Source organism: Salvelinus fontinalis, chromosome 10, assembly GCF_029448725.1.
Source record: "Salvelinus fontinalis isolate EN_2023a chromosome 10, ASM2944872v1, whole genome shotgun sequence".
Taxonomy (NCBI): domain Eukaryota; kingdom Metazoa; phylum Chordata; class Actinopteri; order Salmoniformes; family Salmonidae; genus Salvelinus; species Salvelinus fontinalis.
The window spans coordinates 16,198,169-16,221,948 of record NC_074674.1 but is presented as its reverse complement, the minus strand read 5'-3'; the positions used below and the strand labels follow the sequence as shown (position 1 = coordinate 16,221,948).

Genomic DNA, 23,780 nt, shown 5'->3' with positions numbered 1-23,780 from the left:
TGATTATGGTACAACTATTTGGACACTATCATCATGGTGCTTTTTAATGGTAAGTTTACAAACATTGGTTGTGGTAAGTATAATTGAAACTTGGGTATCATTATGGTAAGTGCGGAAATAAGTATAGCAGATCATAAAAAAAGATATACATTTTTACATGAAACGGAAAGAATATAATATCTATTGTTTACAGGTAACTCATTCTACAAATATAGATGAGGTTGGGTGGAAAAAGGACTGGGAGGGAGAAATAGATTTTTGTCATGGGCAAAGAAACTCAAAAGGGGTGATTATACTAATTGATACAAATTTTGATCAGATGGCACAAACAGATCAAGGAAAATTGATTATTTTAAAATATGCTATTGGACCAAAAACAGATCTGGCTAATTAATCTATATTGGCCAAATAATGATGACCCACACTTCTTCGAAAATATATATAATCATTTATTGAGCGCACAAGCAACAAAAGAATCGGATATTACGGTGGGAGATAACACGGTTTTAAGTACCTCGATGGATCGTAAAGGAAATCATTCTACAAACTATCACCCTCAAGCACTTAAGGAGATCACAAAGATCATGGATACATTAGAACTCGTGGATATATGGAGGTTGAAAAACCCTGACCTAGTGAGATATAAATGGAGGAGGCTTAATCAAGCTAGCCGTTTTGATTACTTCCTAGTCTCGTTCTTGCTGGCATCAAAAGTTTTAAAAAGTTTTAATAGGAGACCGAATGCGATCAGACCACCATCTAATTGGCCTCCATATAACTCTTACAGTATTTCCACGTGGACAGGGATAATGGAAATGTAATCAAAGCCTATTGGATGACCATTTTTATTCTTAACTAAGACAAAATAATTAATCATTTACTTTTATTTTGCATAACATAGGTACAACAGGTCCCCTTATTGTATGGGACACTTTCAAATGTACTTTTAGAGGCCATTCAATACAATATTTATCATTTAAACAAAAGCAGTTTAGGTCAAAAGAGATTAGACTAATAAAGGAAATAGAGGAAGTAACATCGCAGGTAGATGGTAATGGAAACTGTACTATTTGAGGCACAAAATAAAAAAATAAATGGAGGTACTTATTCAAGAACGATCAAGTGTAATGTATTACAAAATATAGTGAATTGGATGAAAAAAGGTTAAAGTATAAAGATCCAGTCCATTTAAAAAACTGAAGGCCTCTAACACTTCAATGTAAATAATGGTTACTTCTCAGAAAGTATTGAGCTTTTAAGAAGAGTAAAACAAGGCTGTCCGTTGTCTCCATATCTATTTATTATGGCCATTGAAATGCCAACTATTAAAATTAGATCCAACAAGAACATCAAGGGGTTAGAAATCCTGGGGATAAAAACAAGTGTCAATGTATGCCGATGACTCTAGTTTTTTCTCAAGTCTGCAATCTGGATCTCTGCACAGTCTCATTGAAGATCTTGATCACTTTTCTAGCCTCTCTGGATTAAAACCTAATTATGAAAAGTGTACCATATTACGTATTGGTACGTAAAAAAATACAGTGCTTACACTACCTGGGCTTACACTACACTACTAAAATGGGCGGATGGTGAAGTAGACCTAATTGGTATTCACATTTCAAAAAATATAAATGAACTTACCAGAATTTCAATAGAAAGTTAGCAAAAATAGATAAGATTCTGCAACCGTGGAAAGGTAAATAGTTATTTATGGAAAAATTGATTAACTCTTTGGTCCTATCACAGTTTACTTACTTACTAATGGCACCGTCTACTCCAGAGGACTCATTTTTTAAATAATATGAGCAAAAAATATTTCATTTTATTTGGAATGCTAAGCCAGACAAAATTAAACGTGCCTATTTATATAATGAATATGAGTTTAGGGGTGGGCTAAAATGATTAAATATTAACGCTTTAAACCTCACTAAAATCTTCACTCATGCATAAGTCATACTTAAACCCAAAATGGTTCTCCAGTAGATTATTAAAAAAGGCTCATCCTTTGTTCAAAAATTGCCTTTTTGCCTTTATACAACTTCTCATTTCCAACTAATTGAAAATGTAATTTTGTTTTAAGTATCGCCTTTTCTTAAACAAGCCATACAATGCTGTTTACAACTTCAGTTTTATCCTCCATAAAAGATAGAACAAATATTACAACAAATATAGTTAAACTGAAATATACTAATTACTAAAAAAACATTCTTTATGGATAAAAAAATATATATATTATATTTATTCATGATATTATGAATAGAAACGGAGGAGTTATGTCACACATGCAGTTATCGAAAATATATGGGAATATCTGCTCAATCCAAATTTACAACCAACTGATTGCAGAACTACCACAAAAATAGAGGAGGCAAGTGGAAAAGGGAGAAGGTAGGGAACTTGTTTGCCTGCCAAATATTAGAGATACAAATTGGCTGAAAGGAACTGGCATAAATAGAAAAATATACCAGTTTCATTTGAGGACAAAATTGTTGACAGCTGCGCCATACAGGTTGCAAAATAAATGGTAAGAGACTTTCAATGTACCAATTCCATGGCATATGGTTTATGAACTGGTACAAAAAACTACACTTGATTCAACAGAGTTTTTCAATTGAAATTATTATAAACTCAGCCAAAAAAAGAAACCGCCTCTCACTGTCAACTGCGTTTATTTTCAGCAAACTTAACATGTGTAAATATTTGTCTAAACATAACAAGATTCAACAACTGAGACCTAAACTGAACAAGTTCCACAGACATGTGACTAACAGAAATGGAAGAATGTGTCCCTGAACAAAGGGGGGGTCAAAATCAAAAGTTACAGTCAGTATCTGGTGTGGCCACCAGCTGCATTAACTTCTTTGGGATAGGGGGCGGTATTTTGACGTCCGGATGAAAAGTATGCCCAAAGTAAACTACCTGATACTCAGGCCCAGAAGCTAGGATAGGCATATAATGGGTAGATTTGGATAGAAAACACTCAGTTTCTAAAACTGTTAAAATAATGTATGTGAGTATAACAGAACTGAAATGGCAGGCGAAACCCCGAAGACAACCCCTCCCCCCAAAAAAACATATCCTACCACTGATTTCAATGGCTGGCACTTTTATAATAGGGCAAAATCGTGCCCGATTGCAGTTCCTAGGGCTTCCACTAGATGTCAACAGTCTTTAGAAAGAGTTTCAGGCTGGTTTTTGGAAAAAATAGCCAGAAATTGTAGTTTTTCTAGGTGGCTCCCATTTTGGCTGTAGTGTTTCCAAGCGCGTCAATGAGAGCGCGTTCCTTGGTATTTGTCTCCGGTAAAGACAATAACGATTCTCCGTCTTAAATTTGATAATTTATTTGCGTATTAGAGTACCTAAGGGTTGATTATAAACGTTGATTGACTTGTTTGGATAAATTTATTGGTAAGGTTTGGGATTAATTTTGTATGCATTTTGAAGAAGGCAAAACGAGTGGATTATTGACTGAAGCGCGCCAGCTAAACTGAGTTTTTATGGATATAAAGAAGGAGTTTATCGAACAAAAGGACCATTTGTAATGTAACTGGGACCTTTTGAAGTGCCAACAAGAAGATCTTCAAAGGTAAGGCATATAATTATATCGCTATTTCTGACTTTCGTGTCGCAACTCTCTGGTTGAAAATGATTTGTTATGCATTTGTGTGCTGGGCGCTGTCCTCAGATAATCGCATGGTTTGCCTTTTTGAAATCTGACACGGTGGCTGGATTAACAACAAGTTAAGCTTTATTTTGATGTATTGCACTTCTGATTTCATGAAAGTTGAATATTTATAGTAATTTCATTTGAATGTGGCGCTCTGCAACTTCACCGGATGTTGGCCAGGTGGGACGGTAGCGTCCCACTGATCCGCAAGAAGTTCAGTACTGCCGTGCTTCTCCTCCTCATGGACTGCACCAGATTTGGCAGCTCTTGCTGTGAGATGTTACCCCACTCTTCCACCAAGGCACCTGCAAGTTCCCAGACATTTCTGGGGAGAATGACCCTAGCCCTCACCTGCCGATCCAACAGGTCCCAGACGTGCTCAATGGGATTGAGATCCGGGCTCTTTGCTGGCCATGGCAGAACACTGACATTCCTGTCTTGCAGGAAATCTCGCACAGTACGAGCAGTATGGCTGGTGGCATTGTCATGCTGGAGGGCCATGTCAGGATAAGCCTGCAGGAAGGGTACCACGAGGGAGGAGGATGTCTTCCCTGTAACGCACAGCATTGAGATTGCCTGCAATGACAACAAGCTCAATCCGATGATGCTGTGACACACCGCTCCAGACCATGACGGACCCTCCACCTCCAAATCGATCCCACTCCAGAGTACAGGCCTCGGTGTAATGCTCATTCCTTCGACGATAAACACGAATCCGACCATCACCACTGGTGAGACAAAATCGCGACTTGTCAGTGAAGGTCACTTTTTGCCAGTTCTGTCTGGTCCAGCGACGGTGGGTTTGTACCCATAGGCGACATTGTTGCTGGTGATGTCTGGTGAGGACCTGCCTTACAACAGGCCTACAAGCCCTCAGTCCAGCCTCTCACAGCCTATTGCGGACAGTCTGAGTACTGCTGGAGGTACTGTGCATTCCTGGTGTAACACGTGCAGTTGTTGTTGCCATCCTGTACCTGTCCTGCATGTGTTATGTGCCGATCCTGTGCAGGTGTTGTTGCACGTGGTCTGCCACTGCGAGGACGATCAGCTGTCCGTTCTGTCTCCCTGTAGCGCTGTCTTAGGCGTCTCACAGTACGGATATTGCAATTTATTGCCCTGGCCACATCTGCAGTCCTCATGCCTCCTTGTAGCATGCCTAAGGCACGTTCATGCAGATGAGCAGGGACCCTGGGCATCTTTCTTTTGGTGTTTTTCAGAGTCAGTAGAAAGGCCTCTTTAGTGTCCTAAGTTTTCATAACTGTGACCTTAATTTCCTACTGTCTGTAAGCTGTTATTAATGTCTTAACGACCGTTCCACAGGTGCATGTTCATTAATTGTTTATGGTCCATTGAACAAGCATGCGAAACTGTGTTTAAACCCTTTACAATGAAGATCTGTGAAGTTATTTGGATTTTTACTAGTTATCTTTGAAAGACAGGGTCCTGAAAAAGGGACGTTTCTTTTTTTGCTGAGTTTATACAATTCTTGCCACCAACAGATTGCTATATATATGGGGCATACAACTATCTCAGCTCACAGGTTCAGGAATTGTTTAAAAAAAATCACAACATGCACTTAAAATGAACTTTACAAATAGCATTGTTGGGCGATTTGGAAAGCCATAGTCAGTCAATAAATAATATAATAATACTCGTAGGAAAGGTTTTAAACTTTGGCTCAAAAGCTGTGGATACTATACGATTAGAAAGGTTAAAAAAATTATGTAAAACATCACAGCACAATGAAAAATATACAGCACATGGAAACCAAACAAGGGTGGTCTATGGTGATAGGTGGGATGGGCTGAGATTGGCTGAGGATTGGGATTAAAGAGTTTATGTTTGGTATTGTATTATTGTTATGTGACTGCTTTAAATATAAAAGTGACATTTATGTAAAAGTTGTATGCAAAATGTGTATGCTAAATTTGTATGTCAAATGTATGTATATGTAGCAAAAAAAGCTGTAAAAAAACTATAATATATTTGTCCTCTGAAGCGGGGGGGGGGTTAATAAAAAATAAAAATATATAAACTAAATAGTACTGCTGTCCACATGTTCTCTGGTCGTTTTTCTCACCAGACAGCATTGGGCAGGGACTGCATGTTGATGACCTCCCCGTCTACGGGCACTAGGACCTGTACGTTGGAAAGAGGGCCGGGGCAGAGCATGGACTCTGGGTTGTAACGGTAATCCAGCCTCAGGTCAGTGGTGGTGGGGGTACACTTCCAGTACACTGCCAGGTTCAGAGGGGTGGACTGGATCCCATTAGAGGACACCTAGACAGAGGGACAGGTCAGAGGTCAAGTCAGTGGTAGCGGGGGTGCACTTCCAGTACACTGCCAGGTTCAGAGGGGTGGACTGGATCCCATTAGAGGACACCTAGACAGAGGGACAGGTCAGAGGTCAAGTCAGTGATAGCAGGGGTGCACTTCCAATACACTGCCAGGTTCAGAGGGGTGGACTGGATTCCATTAGAGGACACCTAGACAGAGGTCAAGTCAGTGGTAGCAGGGGTGCACTTCCAATACACTGCCAGGTTCAGAGGGGTGGACTGGATCCCATTAGAGGACACCTGCACACCCAGTGACACAGCATAAGGTCAGAAGGATAACAGCAAAGATCAAATTATTGGAGAGAAGCCAAAACAATTAATACACTAACAATATGTGAAATAAATACATTTACAAACACACATTTGACGGTAATAAATGTTTCATTTTGAGTATAACTTATTTTACTTCTGGAGTATATACTGTAGGCGTATACAATATACTAAAGTGAGTATTTAGTTTAGTCTGGGACTAACCTGGTATTTGAGGATGTCCACATTGTAGTAGGATGCAGCAGGGTTCTGCTCTGATGCTTTCCTGAGGTAGGATGTGAGAGCTTGCATGTTGAACCAAAAGTCCTTGGTATTAGTGTCACTTTGCGAGGGATCACTGGATAACACACACACAGGAAATTATCAGAGATTCAAGTATTCATTGCTCTGTGCGTGTGCAAACCCTTTTATTGCCCCGCAGCTATTAAAAAATGAATTCCGTCTGATTCAATTAGTCCAGCCATGTGGACTCAGAGTTACCCAGAGGAAGCAGACTGAGAAGGACAGAAAGAAAAACGAGGAAGAAAAGATCCTCTTTTCCTTTGGGGGAAGAAAGGAATCCACTCTTCAAAGAGACTCTCAGGTGGCTGTCTGTTTTCCACGGATGATTCACTGCTAATAAGTTGGCTAGGGCTAGACACACGGTGGCTATGCTGGAGAAAACACAACACGGAGCTTCAATTTAGAGGCGATACTGTCGCTTGTTGAGAGCTGACGCAACACTCCCTCCTCTAGACATGGCCTGTTGAGAACCTGATGTCTGAAGAGGAATGGTGGAAAATAGTTCGCTGTCAGGATAATGATAGGTTTATGACCGATGCTAATAGAATTTCCCCTCAATGACGCAAGCTAGGTTTCCCCTCATCACCCCACCACCACCACTATCCCCTCAACACCTCTCTCTCTCTACGGGCTGCCACCCTGATATGCTCCAGTCTTGTCCACTGGTGTTCAACCAGTGTTATAGCCTTTCTTGGGGTCCAAACGCACACACCTGTATTGGAATCTGGTCTTTACTGATATAGCTGAATGATTCTCTATGGTCCTGTATGCCTGTATGGTAACCACACATCAATCAGGTTCATTAAAACGTTGAAGGAATGTTTATGTTAACCATATCAACTGTGAATAAAACGTTATCAGAATGTTGTAATTTCTCCACTCACCTGAACAGTAGTGTCTGGTTGGGGAGGATCTGCTCCAGTTTGGAAGTGCTCTTCAGTTTGAAGGTGAGCACGGCGGGGGAGGGGTTACTGGTGAACACCTTGATGATACCCATGGGGAAGGACAGGGTCATGTCACCAGTGATCTTTACTATGCACCTAGAGAGTGAAGGAGAGCGGCACGTAAAGGGGTTAAACCTGTGATCTTCAGCACACCTGAGGAGACGAGAAAAGCAGCAAAGAAAGAGAGCAGGCCCTACAGCTCACGCGAAGAGACACATTTGCCTCCACACCGGATAGTTTGGTTCAAGTGACATGCGGATGTTGCAGCACGTCAGAGATTGTACTGACGCGGACGCGCACAGAAAAGGAAGCGGTACGTGGGACATGTCTATGCATGAACTCAAAGCTCCTATCAATTTGATCTGATAGGTTTGAGGTTCACTTTTTTCCGCCCCAAGAGACCATGCTACGCAACCGCTTCAGAGATTATGAGACACCTGCATTTTGATGGCAAGGATACCAACACGTGTGCAGACGGACCAAGATCACCGCCGTCTCAGACACCTGGACATGTTGTGTGAAGAACTGCATTGCCAGGAGAGAATATAGCTGTTGATGAGCAACTATTCCAAAACCAAATCTCGGTGCCATTTCACCCAATACATGGCCAACAAACCAATACATGGCCGCCGATGTCGAAACCAAGTACTTGCTCAATGGCGTTCCATATCTGGGGAAAGATGAATCCAGGCTAGCGGGTGAGCGACTGTTTGAGTCTGTGGTTTTGAGACTCAGAGCGTTACATGGGCAATGGCAGTGACAACGGACAACTTCTTCACATCAATTTCCCTGGCAGACAAGTTGATTGCAAAGAAGACTAGCCTGCTCGGAACCGTGAACAAACAGAGTAGGGAGCTGCCGCCCTCTGCAAAACAACATACCAGCGGAGCTGTACTCCATATCAGTGATGGAGAGTGACAACCGCCTGGTTATATTATTTACTTTCTACATTGTCAAAAGAAGCTGAAACTTAACTGTATTACTTACTATAACTCTATTACCAACCAAATATACAAATCAAATTGATCAAATGTATTACACTGTAATGTTTTATTGTAGGGAACGAAAATAAGCTATACCTTTTTTCACTAGGACTTTGTAGAACGTTACAAAACTTATCCTTGACTCTATCCAAACAAATAGTGATTGTTTTTATATCTTGTCATGGATATATTTCCACATCCTTTATACATGTTTATGCACTACTTAGCAAATCAAATTTTATTAGTCACATGCACCGAATAGAACAGGTGTTGTACGATAAAATGCTTACTTACGAATCCCTAACCAACAACGCAGTTTAAGGAAATACGGATAGGAATAAGAAATAAAAGTAACAAGTAATTAAAAAGGGGCAGTAAAATAACAATAGCGAGACTATATACAGGGGTAACGGTACAGAGTCAATGTGCGGGGGCACCGGTTAGTTCAGGTAATATGTACAGTTGAAGTCGGAAGTTTACATACACCTTAGCCAAATACATTTAAACTCAGTTTTTCACAATTCCGGACATTTAATCCTAGTAAAGATTCAGAGTCTTAGGTCAGTTAGGATCACCACTTTATTTTCAGAATGTGACATTTCAGGAAAATAGGAGAGAGTATTATTTATTTCAGCTTTTATTTCTTTCATCACATTCCCAGTGGGTCAGAAGTTCACATACACTCAATTAGTATTTGGTAGCATTGCCTTTAAATTGTTTAACTTGGGTCAAATATTTCCGAAGCCTTCCGCAAGCTTCCCACAATAAGTTGGGTGAATTTTGGCCCATTCCTCCTGACAGAGCTGGCGTAACTGAGACAGGTTTGTAGGTCTCCTTGCTCGCACAAGCTTTTTCAGTTCTGCCCACACATTTTCTATAGGATTGAGGTCAAGGCTTTGTTATGTTCACTCCAATACCTTGACTTTGCTGTCCTTAAGCCATGTTGCCACAACTTTGGAATTAAGCTTGGGGTCATTGTCCATTTGGAAGACCCATTTGCGACCAAGCTTTAACTTCCTGACTGATGTCTTGAGATGTTGCTTCAATATATCCACATTATTTTCCATCGTCATTATGCCATCAATTTTGTGAAGTGCACCAAGCCCTCCAGCAGCAAAGCACCCCCACAACATGATGCTGCCACCCCCGTGCTTCACGGTTGGGATGGTGTTGTTCGACTTGCAAGCCTCCCCCTTTTTCCTCCAAACATAACAATGGTCATTATGGTCAAACAGTTCTATTTTTGTTTCATTAGACCAGAGGACATTTCTCCAAATAGTACGATCCATGTCCCCATGTTCAGTTGCAAACTGTAGTCTGTTTGTTTAATGGCGGTTTTTGAGCAGTTGCTTCTTCCTTGCTGAGCGGCCTTTCAGGTGTCGATATAGGACTCGTTTTACTGTGGATATTGATACTTTTGTACCCGTTTCCTCCAGCATCTTCACAAGGTCCTTTGCTGTTGTTCTGGGATTGATTTGCCCTTTTCGAACCAAAGTACGTTCATCTCTAGGAGACAGAAGGCGTCTCCTTCCAGAGCGGTATGATGGCTGTGTGGTCCCATGGTGTTTACTTGCGTACTATTGTTTGTACAGATGGACGTGGTACCTTCAGGCGTTTAGAAATTGCTCCCAAGGATGAACCAGACTTGTGGAGGTCTACAATTGTTTTTCTGATGTCTTGGCTGATTTCTTTTGATTTTCCCATGATGTCAAGCAAAGAGGCACTGAGTTTGAAGGTAGGCCTTGAAATACATCCACAGGTACACCTCCAATTGACTCAAATTATGTCAATTAGCCTATCAGAAGCTTCTAAAACCATTACATAATTTTCTGGAATTTTCCAAGCTGTTTAAAGGCACAGTCAACTTAGCGTATGTAAACTTCTGACCCACTGAAATTGTGATACAGTGAATTATAAGTGAAATAATCTGTCTGTAAACAATTGGTGGAAAAATGACTTGTGTCATGCACAAAGTAGATGTCCTAAACAACTTGTCAAAACTATAGTTTGTTAACAAGACATTTGTGGAGTGGTTGAAAAATGAGTTTTAATGTCTCCAATCTAAGTGTATGTAAACTTCCGACTTCAACTGTACATGTAGGTAGAGTTATTAAAGTGACTATGCATAGATGATAACAACAAAGAGTAGCAGCAGTGTAAAAGAGGGTGAGGGGGGCAATGCAATTAGTCTGGGTAGCCATTTGATTAGGTGTTCAGGAGTCTTATGGCTTGGGGGTAGAAGCTGTTTAGAAGCCTCTTGGACCTAGACTTAGCGCTCCGGTACCGCTTGCCGTGCTGTAGCAGAGAGAACAGTCTATGACAAGGGTGGCTGGAGTCTTTGACAATTTTTAGGATCTTCTTCTGACACCGCCTGGTATAGAGGTCCTGGATGGCAGGAAGCTTGGCCCCGTTCACACTACCCTCTGTAGTGCCTTGTGGTCGGAGGCCAAGCAGTTGCCATACCAGGCAGTGATGCAACCAGTCAGGATGCTCTCGATGGTGCAGCTGTAGAATCTTTTGATCTTTTGAGGATCTGAGGACCCATGCCAAATCTTTTCAGTCTCCTGAGGGGGAATAGGTTTTGTCGTGCCCTCTTCACGACTGTCTTGGTGTGCTTGGACCATGTTAATTTGTTGGTGATGTGAACACCAAGGAACTTGAAGCTCTCAACCTGCTCCACTGCAGCCCCGTCAATGAGAATGGGGGCGTGCTCGGTCCTCTTTTTCCTGTAGTCCACAATCATCTCCTTTGTCTTGGGCAAGGTTGATATGCATCTGATGTGTATGCTAAAGGGGACGCCCGGAAACGTTCTCTATCTAGCCTAGCGGGTACTTATAGGCTGAAAAGCCCAGCGGTTCTAGTGTTAAACCTGTGATCTTCACTATGCACCTGAGTGGCACAGCAGAGCATAAACACAAAGGGTTAAACATCTGCCCACTAGTCCAGTCTATCACAGTACTGTACCTTTAATGGAATTGTAGTTCGAGGCAGTGCACAGTCTCAGTCTTAGTTATTCCTCTCGTTTAACTCCAAATGTAACTCATCCACGTCTAAATTCGACCCTGGACAACTCAGGCCAAGGCTAACTCAGTCCAAATGTAAACAAGGCCCGGTAGTCTAACCCCATCCCAGTCTGCTGTGGTGTGGTCTACGTGCGAGCCCCAACCATGTCCTGTGTGTCCACTTTTACTGCTTATGAAATGTTCCATTTGCTAATCCCTGCAAAAATAATCATTTTGCACAGCAGCAATTTAACAGCAGTTAACTAATAAAAGGGTGTATGTTTTCTATGTCCCCGACTATAATCTGCCCCATGTGGGTTATCCACTCTGAAAGAGTAGTGTCGGTCTAACCAAAATCATTGCACACACAGACGCACAGACAGACGAACAGACAGAGAAAGACAGACAGATGCACAGACAGACAGATGCACAGACAGACGCACAGACAGACAGATGCAGACAGACAGATGCACAGACAGACAGATGCACAGACAGACAGATGCACAGACAGACAGATGCACAGCCAAATTGTGTTTCTGTGCTTGGGGGCTGTGTGTGTTAGGCCCAGGCTAGCTCTCTGAGCTATAGGTGGCCATGTGAGACTCACTTAGTGGGATCAGCTCCTTTAAAGTAGGCATTAACAGACTCTGTGAAGGCCACAGCGATGGGCAAGGCATCCTGGGATGCCAGGGTCACCGGGCTGGGACCGCGAGACGTCCCTGAGAGTGGGAGAGATAGAAAGGGAGAGAGATAAAGAGAAAGAAAGAAAGAGAGGGAGAGAGAGAGAGTTGTGGGGGATCGAGAGGGAGATAAAGAAAGATCAAATGAGTGTACTGTTATGACTGAAGTGTACAATTCAATTTAACTTTGACATCAAAACGAGAAAGGCTCACACTCACTCATGCAGCAGACAACACAACCTGAAGAACACAGTTAATTTACTACATAATAAGGTCATTCATTCAATTATATCATTATGGAAAATAGGCTAATAATCATTCCATTATTTCAGAGGAAAAGTACATTTAAAAAATCCCAAGACATTACATGCAAAAACAATCACACCTCTCTAGGAAGTAAATGTTCTAGATTTGGGTAAAATATGATGTATTGCTAAGAATTATTATAAATGTACCATTGGAATTAATTACTGTCTGGGATTCTTTGAGTAAGAACTGTTAAACACGGCAATTAACTTCTAACCTTTAAATGATTTGTTATTTAAGAGAACGCAACCATGCTTTACGGTTTGTTGATTACATGGACTTTCACAGTGAGAGACGGGCGTATGCTGACAGACGCGTTGAGAAGAGAGATACATTTCATAAGCAGGCAGACAGAGATTAGACAGCCAATCTGAGTGGCTGTTGTTAGTGTTTCACACACAGAGGCATGTCCCGGCTATTTGACCACACCCCCTACCTGCAGGCGTTTCACAGCGCTTCTCAAAGGTGGGCAGCTTCCCAATGAAACCATCATCCTCTTTAAAGGGCCCAACAAAAGAAAAGAAAGAGGAAAGAAACCAAAAAAAAACCAAGAACGTGGTGAGATGAGGTGAGATGATGGCACAGGGCAATGGGCTCCAAACCAACACACCTGGGTGTGAATGTGAGCATGTGTACGAAATCAGGATGGGAGACAAACCCTAAAGACACTGTGTGCATTAGGTGCTTTACGGAGTGACAGTGAGGCTGGAGGTGGGAGAAAGGAGACTCACTTTGGCTGAGGAGAAACAGAGGAGAGGGAGAAAGGAGGAACTCTGGTTCCGGAGAGGAGCGGGAGAGACGAAAGGTACGCTCAGGCCCTGTGAGGAGGAGAGGAGTGAGGGAAGGAGAGAAGCCCAATAAGATTTAAAGACAAGAAGTGGGGTTAGGTCAGGTGAGAGTGGAGGAGTGGAGGAGAGGAAACAAGCAGAGACTTGTGAGAGAGGAAAGGACGTTGTTAAGAAATGTTAAGAAATGTGAAATCGCAGTAGAGGAGGTGAAAGGAGAAGACTGTAAAGAGGAGGTACAGAGATGGGAAGGTGATGGAGCGTGGGCATGTTCTTACCGACGGTGGGTGTGTTGGAGGCACTGAGGGAGGCGGTGGAGGACAGGGAGGAGGAGCTCTCTGCCCGGGCGAGAGGAGCAGCCAGAGGAAGACTGGCGTTGGACAACGTCTTCGGCGGGCTGAACGGCCGCACCTGGTTGGATAGACCACACAAACCCGGAAATGTAACCAATAGTAACAGATATGGAAAGTTAACCCCATACAGGGTACTGTATATAGCAAGAGTGAAAAACTCAAAATAAATGTAGTCCATTATCATGAATTAATAGAGAATGGTTTCATCAATCAATGCTCTAATGCACAAAGAGATATGTTAGATACTGGTCAGATACTCGGCTGGCAATACTCACAATTTCAGTGATTCCTGTGAGTTTTCCCGTGGGTAGTTTGGGTCTGGAGGAGGGTCGTGGAGGAGGCACCAGGGCCCCAGCTAGAGGAGTAGTGGGTCTGGCCAGGGCAGGCACTGCAGAGGGACGGGGAGGAGGGGGGTAGAGAGGGTCAATCATAGACTTAAAGCAGAAGTGAGCTAAGGTACGGCAAGGTAACGCCATGCTGCAATACCTGTGATGTACTTGTGATGGAATTCTAAAACAGGTTCAGTCAATTTAAACTTCTTAGACAACAGAATCACTCAAAGTAATGCAAAATCATGCATCAACGCAGAACTCACGACATGCAAATTCCAAATCATAGAATACAAACAGAAAAAAATTAACATAGCTCACAAAACTTTGGGTTAACAATTCTCCAAGGCAAACAAGCATATGCCCCGCAAAACAAAAACACACAAATAAAAATGTATTATTCAACCCAAAATATTGTAAATAAGATCAAAAGAACAACATTGTCATGAAAAGGTGGACATTTCAAACTGAAAAGACAATTTAAAAAAATAAAATAATAAAAATTGGAAAAAACTCAAGTCAAAACTTCACTCAGACAAAAAAAACATTTGTTTATGGCATGCTAGAGGTTACCGTTGTTTGTTTGGCTAGCTGCTGAGGCTACCATCCCCTCTGTCAGTGCTGATAACACCTCCGAGACACAGGAGGCGCTGTCCTCCACAACCCCACTGCTCAGCGGCATCTTGTTATAGGGGTCAGCGGGGTCCTCAGAGAAGAAACGGATGGACCGGCCAGACTGGACCCTGCCAATAGGAGGGTTAGACTGGGTCCTGCTGGTAGGGGGGTTTGACTGGGTCCGGTCATGGCTGACCGGGCCTGTACCCGTACCAGGACCGCAACTCTGTTGGCGTCGGAATGGCACAAAGTCATCATTGAAGGCTATCCACTGGCTCTGGGACCAGGAGAATGCTGACTGGTCCTCTCCCCGAGGGAGCCTGGCTGGGGCTGCAGGGGTTGGGGTTGGATCCTGGGGGTCTGGGGGCTCAGCCTGCCGGGTGATGGGGGCACTCTGGGCCCGTGCTGGGATGGGCTTCAGAGCCAGGAAGGGGTCGTCCGGTGAGGCCTCCCATGGAGAGAAGGTATTAGTGGTGGTGGAGGCGAGGGGAGGGAGAGGGGTGACCTCTCCTTTGGTCTGCAGGCTGCCTGCCAGTGGGGGAGAGGAGAGCTCCCGCTGTAATATCACTTCAGCTGTGAGGGGCGCCGGAGAGTCCAGGGTGGGGGCAGAGTGATAGACACATGCCACAGATTAAGGAGAAGGAACCAAAGATATTCATGCAAACATCTTTACATTCCTACCTCAGCAGGTGAATGATAATGGCAAGGAGAAGTAATCAACATTTTAAAATGAATAGATTTGATCGTTCTTCATTATTTTGACCTCCCCACATTATAATTGAAAGAGGAAGTGTAAACGTTAACATAGCCTATTAGCTGGAAAGGTGACTCCAAACACATGTTCACGAAGAGCAGCTGTTTAACTGGTTAAACAATGGTTAGCCATGTGTTGGCAAAAATGTGTCACGAGAGCTTACCAGCAGTCAGCGACACTTGTCGCAATGGTGCTTTATCAAAGCCTATGTCGGATACTCCAGTGAGTGTAATTTGCTCAATGTTAGGAGTTGAGAAACAAACTCACACTATATTTTTGTCCATTAAAATAACATAAAATTGATCAGAAATACAGTGTAGACATTGTTAATGTTGTAAATGACTATTGTAGCTGGAAACGGCAGATTTTTTATGGAATATCTACATAGGCCCATTATCAGCAACCATCACTCCTTGTGTTCCAATGGCACGTTGTGTTAGCTAATCCAAGTGTATCATTTTAAAAGGGCTAATTGATCATTAGAGAACCCTTTTGCAATTATATTAGCACAGCTGAAAAAAACTGTAGTTCTGATTAATTAAAGAAGCAATAAAACTGGCCTTCTTTAGACTAGTTGAGTATCTGGAGCATCAGCATTTGTTGGTTCGATTACAGGCTCAAAATGGCCAGAAGCCAAGAACTTTCTTCTGAAACTCATCAGTCTATTGTTTTTCTGAGAAATGAAGGCTATTCCATGTGAGAAATTGCAAAGAAACTGAAGGTCTGGACAAATAAAATGTGCTTTTCTTTAAAAAACAAGGACATTTCTAAGTGACCCCAAACTTTTGAACGGTAGTGTACATACACATATTATTTATTTTTTTCTTCCATTTTTTAAAAACATTTTTTACGTGGACCCCCATGCAGGACTCCCGGTTGAATACACCAGTCATTCCATTCAATAAAATTGAACAAACCAGTAGCGTAGTTTCCTTTTTTTGTCACCAATTCAAAGAACAAGGCTTTATAATCCTTACGCAGTGACTTCCATAATAATAAAAAATGATTTCCATCAAAAACATTTAAACGTTAAACCCAACCCTGCTATGAGACAGCCAGGTGTAGACCTAGTTCACTGTGAACTGCAATCATATGCAATCTCTGTGCAACATTAGGCATTGTGAGTGTCAGGCTATGATAGGAATGTCTGACATGTTTAAAATTTAACTGTGAAGGGTTGGTTGTGGGTAATAAATGTGTTGGAGGATTACAGCTGGTGGAGGGGAGCTCAGTTGCTCGGAGGGGAGCTCAGTTACTCGGACTGTTTGGTGTTAGGTCATCACACCCTGCAGACACGCAGCGTCCCACATAGCTCTCAGCTTATCAAAGTTTAGCAGGGCCTTTCAATCTACCACTGTTTAAATTAGCCATCTTCCTCACTGGCTTGATTAACAAAAAGTAAACATAGCTACAACTCATAACAATGAAATCCTACGATAACAGAGTGGATTTTTGGAGAGAGACGAACAAAGCAAATGTTGACCCAAAACGTGTTAATTTGAAAAACCAAAAACGCCACCAAAAAACACACAACGACAAGCAATTGAAATCAAATGTTGGATGCCATGTAAAGGCTATTTGTACGTGAGGTTAGATAGTTGAAAAGCTATTGGGATACTCGGAAAACTATTCTGCACAGTGCAACCACACTGCTCTAAAGAGGGGCAGCTAAGGAACAGATGTTACCTGGCTACCCTGGTAGAAAGACAGGGAACTCAGTAATGTGTGGAGGGGATAAAGGGATGGAGAGGAAAAGACTAAATGTCCGAGGAGGAGGGGGTGAAAGAGGGAAAAAGGCGGAGGATAAACACACATACAGACAGGAAAAAAACAATAACACAGCAACCAAACCAAACACAAGACTGCAAATCTTACACACAGAAAATAAGACACAAAAAGAATGAAAAGCAAAAGAAGCAACTTCAAAGTTGGAAAGCCCCTGAATAATCAAACAACTATAAATTCTTACAGGTTTCTCAAATGAACTGTTTGCAGTTCAGTCAGGGCTACCTGAATGTGATGAATGTGCTATCGCCTGGTAATGCCTCCATTGTACGGAGAGTGTTTAAAAAGCATCATCACAGTATCTTAACCAGGGAACGTTATGCTGCTCTTTTGGCTTTAAAGCGAGGACCTTTGACAGTAACGAAATAGTGTTTGACAGCATACGTGTCAGTGGGCCTTATAGCCAGCCCTCTGACCCAAACTAGGTGCAATTAACTGTGGATTACGATTAGCTCAGGCAATGGATCAGCAGTAACGTCACTCTATATAAAAACACACACAGTCAGTCACGGTCTTGAAATGTTGTCAGCCAGTGACTGTCCCGTGGATCATTTTCATGCCAGCCAGGTAGGCTATACTCCTGTTGTAAAGAGAAGCAATGTGCTTAATATTAGGAAAGATTAGAAAAAAAATAGTAGGCCTAGCCTATAGAAAGCTGATGGGATCCTCCTCTTTTTAATAGAGGCCATCACTCTGTTTTCTCACACAATTGTATAGCCTATATAAATGTTGTGCAACATGAGCTCATGGGCTCTCATGAAGTGTTTGATTAGATTTTCGATTATATTTGCATTAATGTTAGAGTGATTAGAGGGACAATCGAGTGCTGAGTACCAGGCAATGAGCAAGTTTGGTAGGCTATTAATGACCATGAGCAGCATCAGAGCTTGGAGAAGCCTAATTACCATGACTTTATTTAACCAGGTAGGCCAGTTGAGAACAAGTTCTCATTTACAACTGCGACCTGGCCAAGATAAAGCAAAGCAGTGTGAAAAAAACAACAGAGTTACACATGGGATAAACAAAAGTACAGTCAATAACACAATAGAAAAATCTACATACATTCTGTGCAAATGTAGAAAGATTAGGGAGGTAAGGCAATAAATAGGCCATAGTGGCAAAATAATTACAATTTAACAGTAACACTGGAGTGACAGATGTGCAGATGATGGCGTGCAAGTAGAGATACTGGGGTACAAAAGAGCAAAAACAAATAACATGGGAATGAGGTAGTTGTGTGGGCTATTTACAGATGGGCTGTGTACAGGTGCAGTGATCGGTAAGCTGCTCTGACAGCTGATGCCTAAAGTTGGTGAGGTAGATATAAGTCTCCAGTTTCAGTAATTTTTGCAATTCCTTCCTGTCATTGGCAGCAGAGAACTGGAAGGAAAGGCAGCCAAATAGGTGTTGGCTTTGGGGATGACCAGTGAAATATACCTGCTGGAGCATGTGCTATGGGGTGGGTGTTGCGATGGTGACCAGTGAGCTGAGATAAGGCGGGGCTTTACCTAGCAAATACTTATAGATGACCTGGAGCCAGTGGGTTTGGCGTCGAATATGTAGCGAGGGTCAGCCAACAAGAGCAGACAGGTCGCAGTGGTGGGTAGTATATGGGGCTTTGGTGACAAAATGGATGGCAATGTGATAGACTACATCCAGTTTGCTGAGTAGAGTGTTGGAGGCTATTTTGTAAGACAATCACCGAAGTCAAGGATCAGTAGGATAGTCAGTTTTACGAGGGTATGTTTCGCAGCATGAGTGAAGGAGGCTTTGTTGCGAAATAGGAAGCCGATTCTAGATTTAATTTTGGATTGGAGATGATTAATGTGAGTCTGGAAGGAGAGTTTAGAGTCTAACCAGACACCTAGGTATTTGTAGCTGTCCACATATTCTAAGTCAGAACTGTACAGAGTTGTAATGCTAGTCGGGCGGGCAGAAATCGGTTGAAGAGCATACATTTAGTTTTACTTGCATTTAAGAGCAGTTGGAGAACACGGAAGAAGTGTTGTATGGCATCGAAGTTTGTTTGGAGGTTTGATAACACAGTGTCCAAAGAAGGGACAGAAGTATACAGAATGTTGTCGTCTGCGTAGAGGTGGATCAGAGAATCACAAGCAGCAATAGCGCCATCGTTGATATATACAGAGAAAAGATTCGGCCCGAGAATTGAACCCTGTGTCACCCCCATAGAGACTGCCAGAGGTCCGGACAACAGGCCCTCCGATTTGACACACTGAACTCTATCTGAGAAGTAGTTGGTGAACCAGGCGAGGCAGTCATTTGAGAAACCAAGGCAATTGAGTCTGCTGATAAGAATGAGGTGATTGACAGAGTTGAAAGCCTTGGCCAGGTCGATGAAGACGGCTGCACAGAACTGTCTTTTATCGATGGAGGTTATGATATCGTTTAGGACCTTGAGTGTGGCCGAGTTGCACCCATGACCAGCTGGGGAACCAGATTGCATAGTTGAGAAGGTACGGTGGGATTCGAAATGGTTGGTGATCTGTTTGTTAACTTGGCTTTCGAAGACTTTAGAAGGGCAGGATGAATATAGGCCTGTAACAGTTTGGGTCTAGTGTTTCCCCCTTGGCAGAGGGGATGACCGCGGCAGCCTTCCAATCGTTGGGGATCTCAGACGATACGAAAGAGAGGTTGATCAGGCTAGTAATAGGGGTTGCAACAATTGCGGCAAATAATTTTAGAAACAGAGGGTCCAGATGGTTCAGCCCAGCTGATTTGTAGGGGTCCGGATTTTGTAGCTCTTCCAGAACATCAGCTATCTGGATTTGGGTGAAGGAGAAGTGCTTGGGCAAGTTGCTGTGGGGGGTGCAGTGCTGTTGACCGGGGTAGGGGTAGCCAGGTGGAAAGCATGGCCAGCCGCAGAAAAATGCTTGTTGAAATTCGATTATTGTAGATTTATCGGTGGTGACAGTGTTTCCTAGCCTCAGTGCAGTGGGCAGCTGGGAGGAGGTGCTCTTATTCTCCATGGACTTTACAGTGTCTGAAAACTTATGGAATTAGTGCTACAGAATGCAAATTTCTGTTTGAAAAAGCTAGCCTTTGCTTTCCTAACTGACTGTGTATATTGGTTCCTGACTTCCCTGAAAAGTTGCATATCGCGGGGGCTATTTGATGCTTATGCAGTACGCCACAGGATGTTTTTGTGTTGGTCAACGCCAGTCAAGTCTGGAGTGGCAACAGTGAGAGACTTATTTCTGGAAAGGTGGACTTTTAAAAGTAGAAGCTCAAACTGTTTGGGCACAGACCTGGATAGCATGACAGAACTATGCAGGCCATCTCTGCAGTAGATTGCAACTCCGCCCCCTTTGGCAGTTCTATCTTGACGGAAAATGTTGTAGTTAGGGATGGAAAATGTCAGAATTTTTGGTGGCCTTCCTAAACATGACTAAACGGTCATGTGGAATTTGACTGCCATCATGACTCGTGACCGCCAGTGTGGCGGTAATACGGTCACCGTAACAGCCCTAGTCACACACACCACATAAACCTTGCCACTAAAAAACAGGTTATCACATATCTGTACTGGAGTGAACGAGAAAAAGTGGAATGTAAATGAGATGCAAAATAAAGTAAACATACATGTGTGTGTGTGGGGTTGGGGGGTGGTTGTACTTACATTTGAAGACAGCCAAATGCACACTAATCAAAACTGTGACAAGAATTTCACAAAAAAAATCTGGAAAATTAAATACACCGTAAATAAAGGTATGAGCAAAACCTCCTCACATGACACCTTTAAGTCAAATTTTAAACAAATAAAAAATAAGGTCACATCATCTATTAGAAACTCATAACCAACACAAACAGTACAGCAAAACATGAGCACTGGAGAGTTGCCTGTCAACATAAGATATGTATGAGGAAGACTGATGTCAATGTGTAATGTGTACACAGTAGGAGCTTCCTAATGTTGTTGAGCTCTGCAGGGGACTGCCTGGACTACATGTTGAGTTGTGTGGGGTCATGTCTGTATCAGTAGTAGTTTGAGATGATAGTGAAAAGAATGATTGGCACCCTCGAATAAATGAGGAAAAATAAATTTGAAAAAAAAAGACAAATAAAATCTACAAATAATGAGCTATATTACAAGCAAAACATATGTTTTAATGATATTATTTTATACTAATACAAGAAAAATTGATTTTGTTAAACAAGTAATGAAAAAAATGTAAAAAAAAATATATGGGTAAACATTATTGGCACCCCTGTTTTCAATGCTCCGGCCCCCTCCCCTTGCGAGGACTGAGCCCTTTTCTAAAATGTTTTAGAAGATTGGAGAACATATTGGGATTATAGACCATTCCTCCCTATACAGTGCCTTCTGGATGTACAGATTCCCCTTCACTTATTACACATTTTGTTGTGTTACAGCCTGAATTCAAAATTGATTAAATATTGATTCAATATATTTTTTTTAATCTCACCCACCTACACAAAATACCCCATAATGAAAGGTCCTGTCATGGCTGTCGCTCTCCTCATCCTCGGAAGAGGTGAGGAGAGAAGGATCTTCGGACCAAAATGCGGAGTCAGGGAAATATGCCATCTTTATTTATTAATAACGAAAACCGATGACACGAAAACAAACACTTTAACAAACTACAAAATAAGAAAACGACGTACAACGGAACCTGAACATAAACTCACATCAACAAACGTAAACTCACGAACAGGAACGTACATCAAAACGAACGAACAGCCAAACAGCTCCAAAAGTGAATACATCGAACATAACGAAGACATCACAGGAGACAATCACCCACAAACAAGCAGTGAAAATGCCCTACCTAAATATGACTCTTGATTAGAGGAAAATGCAAACCACCTGCCTCTAATCAAGAGCCATACCAGGCAAACCGAAACCAACATAGAAACAGATAACATAGACTGCCCACCCAAAACACATGCCCTGACCATAAACACATAAAAAACAACATAAAACAGGTCAGGACTGTTACAGTACCCCCCCCTCAAGATGCGCACGCCGGGCGCACAAGCACAAAGTCCAGGGGAGGGTCCGGGTGGGCAGTTGACCACGGTGGTGGTTCCGGCTCAGGACGCTGTCCCCATACCACCATAGTCACTCCCCTCTTCTGTCTACCCCCTCTAATGACCACCCTAACACTACCCTCCCCTAAATAAACAGCTAGCACCGGGACAAGGGGCAGCACCGGGACAAGGGGTAGCACCGGGACAAGGGGCAGCACTAGAACAAGGGGCAGCACCTGGATAAGGACCATCACCGGAATAAGGGGCAGCACCGGGACAAGGGGCAGCACCGGGACAAGGGGCAGCACCGGGACAAGGGGCAGCACCGGGACAAGGGGCAGCACCGGGACAAGGGGCAGCACCGGGACAAGGGGCAGCACCGGGACAAGGGGCAGCACCGGGACAAGGGGCAGCACCGGGACAAGGGGCAGCACCGGGACAAGGGGCAGATCCCGGCTGAAGGACTCTGGCAGGTCCTGTTTGGACGGCTCTGGCAGGTCCATGCAGGCTGACGGCTCTCGACGCTCATGGCAGGCTGACGGCTCTCGACGCTCATGGCAGACTGACGGCTCTCTACGCTCATGGCAGGCTGACGGCTCTCGACGCTCATGGCTCTCTGACAGCTCTGGCTGCTCATGGCTCTCTGACGGCTCTGGCTGCTCATGGCTCTCTGACGGCTCTGGCTGCTCATGGCTCTCTGACGGCTCTGGCTGCTCATGGCTCTCTGACGGCTCTGGCTGCTCATGGCTCTCTGGCGGCTCTGGCAGATCCTGTCTGGTTGGCGGCTCTGGCAGATCCTGTCTGGTTGGCGGCTCTGGCAGATCCTGTCTGGTTGGCGGCTCTGGCAGATCCTGTCTGGCGGGCGGCTCTGGCAGATCCTGTCTGGCGGGCGGCTCTGGCAGATCCTGTCTGGCGGGCGGCTCTAGCGGCTCCTGTCTGGCGGATGGCTCTGTAGGCTCATGGCAGACGGGCGGCTTTTCAGGCTCATGGCAGACGGGCGGCTTTGCAGGCTCCTGGCAGACGGATGGCTCAGATGGCGCTGGGGAGACGGATGGCTCAGATGGCGCTGGGGAGACGGATGGCTCAGATGGCGCTGGGGAGACGGATGGCTCAGATGGCGCTGGGGAGACGGATGGCTCAGATGGCGCTGGGGAGACGGATGGCTCTGGCCGGATACGGCGCACTGTAGACCTGGTGCGTGGTGCCGGAACTGGAGGCACCGGGCTAATGATAAGCACCTTCCTACTAGTGCGTGGAGCAGGGACAGGGCACACTGAACTCTCAAAGCGTACTCTATACCTGGTGCGTGGTACCGGCACTGGTGGCACCTGGCTGAGGGCACGCACCTCAGGACTAGTACGGGGAGAAGTGACAGTGTGTACAGGACTTAGGAGACGCACAGGTGGCTTAGTGCGTGGGGCAGGAACTGGAGGCACCGAACTGGATACACGCACTATAGGGAGAGTGCGTGGAGGAGGAACAGGGCTCTGGAAATGCACTGGTAGCCTAGTGCGTAGTGTAGGCGCTGTAGGTACTAGGCTGGGGCGGGGAGGTAGCGCCGGAAATACCGGACCGTGCAGGCGTACTGGCTCTCTTGAGCATTGAGCCTGCCCAACCTTACCTGGTTGAATGCTCCCGGTCGCCCACCCAGTACGGGGAGGTGGAATAACCCGCACCGG

The 23,780-nt window shown here is 43.8% G+C and overlaps 1 protein-coding gene across 10 annotated transcripts in view; it reads right to left on the bottom strand.

Annotated features, from left to right (window-relative positions):
• Positions 1-23,780, bottom strand: part of fcho2 (FCH and mu domain containing endocytic adaptor 2) — a 101,566-nt gene that overhangs the window by 7,921 nt on the left and 69,865 nt on the right. For 2 of the 10 annotated variants that reach the window (XM_055935881.1, XM_055935882.1), the window contains exons 18-26: positions 14,511-15,125; positions 13,884-13,996; positions 13,534-13,666; positions 13,202-13,288; positions 12,907-12,966; positions 12,092-12,203; positions 7,440-7,595; positions 6,478-6,610; positions 5,846-6,050 (exon numbers count right to left, since the gene is read on the bottom strand). In XM_055935881.1, the coding sequence (XP_055791856.1) occupies positions 5,937-6,050; positions 6,478-6,610; positions 7,440-7,595; positions 12,092-12,203; positions 12,907-12,966; positions 13,202-13,288; positions 13,534-13,666; positions 13,884-13,996; positions 14,511-15,125 (1,523 nt within the window). In that variant the 3' untranslated portion in view covers positions 5,846-5,936. Of the gene's footprint in view, positions 1-5,747; positions 6,051-6,093; positions 6,244-6,477; positions 6,611-7,439; positions 7,596-12,091; positions 12,204-12,906; positions 12,967-13,201; positions 13,289-13,533; positions 13,667-13,883; positions 13,997-14,510; positions 15,126-23,780 lie in introns of those variants that run through there. The other 8 variants (XM_055935887.1, XM_055935888.1, XM_055935883.1 and 5 more) reach the window with 7 other exon arrangements.